We start from the raw sequence: 5296 nt of genomic DNA on the forward strand, positions 1-5296 counted from the left end.
CTTCTATCCTTAATAATAAGGGTCATGAGACGGAAGAGCGTTGCTGGCTTGTGACACACATAAATTAAAAGGAGGTGAAAGTGAGGTGAAAGTGTGAGGAGGGAATTAATCCACAGGCTCCTCTTTTTCTCTCTCTCTCTCAAAAAGCAAGCTCTCTCATCACGGGCTTTCCTAGCCAATATTATATATATATATATATATATATATACACACCTCACCACGTACCCCAATCTAGAATTTTCATTCTTCTTCTACCTCCTCAAATTACATCTTATTGCTGATTGTCTCTCCAATTAGGTTAGTGGTACAATTTCAACTTGTCTAAATCACACACATATATATAAATCTGTACTGTTGTAGTAGTACTTTCTTGTAACCCTAGCTAGTTGTCAGAGCTAAAATTTTCATTTTCCACAACTATTTTCTGTTAATTTTTGCTGGCTGTTAATTCATGAGTTTATATCACTGTTTCAGGTGGGGGACCCAAGCTGTATGACTTTCACTAGGGTTTTTGTCTTTACATGAAATTGAGCTGACTTAGGGTTTTCGATTAAAGTTATCATATATATACATATAGTAATGGAGAAAGAAGATAACTACACGGTACTATAACAACCCTCTCACTGTTTATCACTAGCACTGTTTGTTTGTTTTTGTTGATAAATCTTTTCACAAAACCATGTTGTTTTGCTCTAAACCCGAGTTCTTGCAGACCCCTCCTTTACCGCCAAGTTTTATGGGCCTGGATTACTCTCTAGATCATCATCAACAACAACAACAACAACAACAACAACAATTCATGAAGCAGCGGATCGGTAAAACATCAGGAGATAACAACAGTACTGGGATGGTTGACTACATGCTTAACAATCCTTCTCAACAGCAACAACAGCAAATGGCTTCTGGGTTTTGTGGTTCGAGTTCTTTTGATAAATTGAACTTTGCTGATGTGATGCAGTTTGCAGACTTTGGACCAAAGTTGGCCTTAAACCAAACCAAGATTTCCGAAGAGGAATCTGGGATCGACCCAGTTTACTTCCTGAAGTTTCCAGTGTTGAATGATAGGTTGGAAGATCAATCTCTAATGGTTCCACATAATGAAGAGAGGTTCCAAGGGGTGAGTGTGGAAGATGAGACAAGATTGAGAGAGGATGAGGAAGCTCGGGTTTCTGATAATACCTCGGTGCAGCTCCAGTTTATTGGTGAAGAACTCCAAAAGAACTCTGTACCAGAAGCAAAGAACAAGAGGAAAAGACCAAGAACTATCAAGACGAGTGAGGAAGTGGAGAGCCAGCGAATGACTCACATAGCAGTTGAAAGAAACAGAAGGAAGCAAATGAATGAACATCTTCGTGTCTTGAGGTCCCTCATGCCTGGCTCATACGTTCAAAGGGTATCCAACTAATAATAGGATTATCTGCATTTGAAATAGATTCATTTTTATGGTTCAGATACTACTCTAATAAAAATAATTTAAGAAAGCTTTTATTTATTTATATATTTATTTATATTTTGGTTATATATCTTATCTATTAGTTTGTGTGATTTGCAGGGGGATCAAGCTTCTATCATTGGGGGAGCCATTGAGTTTGTGAGGGAATTGGAACAACTTCTCCAATGCCTAGAATCACAGAAGCGGCGAAGACTCTATGGAGAAACTCCACGACCGGTGGGAGCTGATTCCTCTCTTGCAATCCAACAGCCTCAACCACCATTATTTCCTCCGATGCCTCTACCAAATGATGAATTCAAGATTGTAGACTTGGAGACCGGACTCCAAGAGGAGACAGCTGAGAACAAGTCCTGCTTGGCTGATGTTGAAGTGAAGCTTTTAGGGTTTGATGCCATGATTAAAATTCTTTCTAGGAGAAGGCCAGGGCAGCTTATTAAGGCCATTGCTGCACTTGAAGATTTGCAACTTAATATCCTTCACACTAACATTACCACCATCGAGCAAACTGTTCTCTATTCGTTTAATGTCAAGGTATAATATATGCTAAAAGAATTTTGTAGAGAAAATTTTATCTCAAAATTTGTTAAATCTTGTGCAATTAATATCGTGTGCAGGTTGCTAGTGAATCTAGGTTCACCGCTGAAGATATAGCGAGCTCAGTTCAGCAGATATTCAGTTTTATCCATCAAACAGTGCCATGTGATGTAATCTAGTAGGAGAAAGATGAGCTGTTGTTTTTCTTCAAATATACCTATTTGGTCTTGTCACTACCTTTTTCGTTTGAGTCTCTATTATTTCTATTGTTGAAACAAAAATGTACTACTATGGTGTAGGTTATATTTGCGAACCCTTGTACTCTCTATTCCTTTCGTTTCCTTTTTTTCGGTTAAATCATTTTCTTTTGTGACTTACAGAACTAAATTGACACTTGCTCATGGTAAAGACAAGGGTATTAATTTGTACCATGCATGTATCCTTTCATTAATGGATTTTCATTTCCTTCTCCTTGAAGGAATACATACTAGCTAGCTAGCTACATTTCTTTTTCAAGAATCGGCACTTTTGATCAATATTTAATTAATTTAAGTCATCAAAGCGGGCACAATTATTTATCTCATATATATAACTCGTCACATGCGAATCTACATGTGCGAATTCTGAGGTGCCAGAGAATTCAGATTCAACCCCAGATATATATTCCCTACTCAATCTGAAACCATTGCAACAAACGGAAAGCATTGTAATTTTAATTTGAGTTTTCTTGATATAACAATTAGTCAAGAGGCTAAACAGGTACAATTATAATACGGTTATGTAAATTAAGTAATACTCTTTTTGTATGAACCACCCATATCATACGCATCCTCAAGTATTAGTTCAGGTACAATTGTGCAAATACTATTGTCTTTATATAAATTAAGTGCGTGTTTATCAACAGTTTTTTCTTTTAGATTTTTAACTTATTTACTTAAGTAAAAAATTGTTAAAGCCTGACTTGTTTTTCAGAACTATACTTGAATCAATTTTCAACGAATAAGATTATAGTAAAAAAGGGCATCCAATAAGTAACTTAATTATTTCTTATGCATTCATATATATATATATATATACGCTCTCTGTGACATATGTGGGGAAGGGTTCCAGTAAAAGGACTTGTGGAGACAATTTCTAGCATGTTGTTTGTGTGAATTAAAATGATTTGCAAGTATGTGTGGTGAAAGGTCAACGGGTCTCGTACCTTCTAGCCGTGGGTCGTTGACTTGTCAGAAATGATAATTTTGTTAGTATTAGGCTACACTCAGATCAGATGTTGCCATGTTTCGAGGGTCCCCTAGTCATTTGGGTCATCCATCACTGGCCCTCTCATTTCTGTGTTCAATCATGTATGCCTACTCTTTTTTGTCCAAATTCATGTATGCAAGAGGTTGACCCATGTGGGAGGCATTTGGCTTTCTGAGAGTGAGAGAGAAAAGATAACTTACCATTTCAACATCACAACATCAGATCTAAAATGAAAATTTTCTTACAAATAGTCAAATAGATCGCATGAACAGTCCATATTAATGTGTTTTTGAAAGAGGTGTTACGATGATTTTGCTGATCGATAAGATAGGGGTAAAACTTAAAATTACTTTGGTGTGAATTGAAAAAAGTTGTCATATTCTACTTTAGTATTAAACTGTCACGTTTGAATATTTGGTTGCTGATTTCAATTATTGATTTGAAGTTTATTAGATCATCATCTTTTGAGATGAGGTTAAATATACGAGCCCCAACATTGTTTCAATTAAAGTTTAATCATTTAGGGTAAAGTTAATGGATACTATAAAGGTATTAGTTTAAGAAGTATTTTTAGAAACTTTTTATGAAAAAAGAAAAAAGGTAATGAATTTTTTTAACAACTTTTTATATTTCCCTTAAAATGGTATTAAAACTTGGACAAAGTTTAGCTACAAAACCATTTGTAGCCTAAGACTACAAACTGCTCTAATAAATTGACATGTGTAAAAAAATGGCATGTGCAATGCACATGATTACTTAAGTAAAATTAACCCAACTAACCCTAGTTAACTACACCACCTATTAAAAAAATAAAAAATAAAAACTAAAAAACTAAAATAGATACGTATTCTCTCTCTCTCTCTCTCTCTCTCTCTCTCTCTCTCTCTCTCTCTCTCTCTCTCTCTCTCTCTCTCTCTCTCTCTCTCTCCAAACCCAAAAACCAAATCCCTCTCACCACTGGTCACCCCCTAATCTACCACGTGAGTCTCTCTCTCTCTCTTTTTTATTCCGTTTTGCATTTATTTTTCAATGCCACCAACTGTTTTTCAATGCCCAACAACTGTTTGAAACAAAGACTAAGTCAACATGTTGTTATTTTTCACCGTTGTTATTGATTGAAAACCTTTTCAAAGGTGATTATGACACAGTACAGTTCAAAGGATATTAAAGGTTTTGATTGGTTTAATGGATATTTTATTATTGTTGTAGAATGGGTCGTATTGTGGCTTCAAGGGTGCAGAAACTAAATTAATATCTAACTTTGGGAAGAAACTAAAATCATATGCGCTGAATATACACTGAAAAATGTGAAAGAAAAATGGGCTATTGTTGAGGATGGGGAAGACTCAGCCTCTAAGTTAAAGGTGAAAGGTTTTCCTTTCCAGAAGTCCTGCACTATCTACAGAGGCAATGATGTTGTGGCTCAGGTACAAATAATTGATAAATGTTGCTAGCATTGAAAACTGAAGCTTCAATGATTCAGATTTGCTTTGTGTTTTGTGGAATTTACTGAAAAATGCAACAAAGATATATTATTTTAAGCCTGATCAGTAACTTTGCAGAACCATATTTTGTTATTTACCAGAGGTTTAAGTACATGTTCAGCGTGTGTGATTTGTGTATAGACTAGAAATTATTGAAGATTTTTAACAACAGCATACATTTGATGACTGGACAAAGAAATATGTACTTGGTACAAACTTAATAGCATTGCTCAACACTCTCTTTTTTTTTTCTTTTTTGGCTGAGAGCTCAACAAACTGCTTAGTTAGCTACACTAAGATAAGATACATGACTTTTGCTTTATGTTATGAACTTTTAAACCATGCTTTTCTTTTGTGGCCTTAATTTATCTTGTTGATCTCTTGACTTGAACAGTTGAACTACATTACTCTTGCTGGGGAATTAATTATATGTATAGGTTACAGAATGACATGATTTTTAGGTCTTGTTCATCTCTCAATAGATTCATCTAATTTTTCATGCATGATTTTTTTTTTTTTTTCGTTCCTTAAAATTTTGTCTCATAGATTTGTTAAGAGCCACTAGCTACTGCAATGT

General features: G+C 35.1%; 1 protein-coding gene across 2 annotated transcripts; it reads left to right on the forward strand.

Moving 5' to 3' along the window:
- The first annotated feature begins 219 nt into the window (after positions 1–219).
- Positions 220–2292, forward strand: LOC115994043 (transcription factor FAMA). Of its 2 annotated transcripts, XM_031118055.1 has the most exons (5): positions 220–297; positions 475–603; positions 713–1393; positions 1553–1984; positions 2068–2292. In XM_031118055.1, the coding sequence occupies exons 2-5, from the start codon at positions 580–582 to the stop codon at positions 2164–2166; spliced, it is 1236 nt and encodes a 411-aa protein (XP_030973915.1). In that variant the 5' UTR covers positions 220–297; positions 475–579; the 3' UTR covers positions 2167–2292. The 2 variants fall into 2 exon arrangements, with proteins under 2 accessions (XP_030973915.1, XP_030973914.1); XM_031118054.1 differs by lacking the exons at positions 220–297; positions 475–603 and having other exon boundaries at positions 665–1393.
- The last annotated feature ends 3004 nt before the right edge of the window (positions 2293–5296 follow it).

Source organism: Quercus lobata, chromosome 6 (assembly GCF_001633185.2).
Source record: "Quercus lobata isolate SW786 chromosome 6, ValleyOak3.0 Primary Assembly, whole genome shotgun sequence".
Classification (NCBI taxonomy): domain Eukaryota; kingdom Viridiplantae; phylum Streptophyta; class Magnoliopsida; order Fagales; family Fagaceae; genus Quercus; species Quercus lobata.

Bases quoted from the DNA above. Each gene is read 5' to 3' on its own strand.
- LOC115994043 (XM_031118054.1), top strand. From the start codon at position 680: ATGTTGTTTTGCTCTAAACCCGAGTTCTTGCAGACCCCTCCTTTACCG. The intron at 1,394-1,552 runs GTATCCAACTAA...TGTGATTTGCAG, and splicing joins CTGGCTCATACGTTCAAAGG to GGGGATCAAGCTTCTATCAT. The intron at 1,985-2,067 runs GTATAATATATG...TATCGTGTGCAG, and splicing joins TCTATTCGTTTAATGTCAAG to GTTGCTAGTGAATCTAGGTT.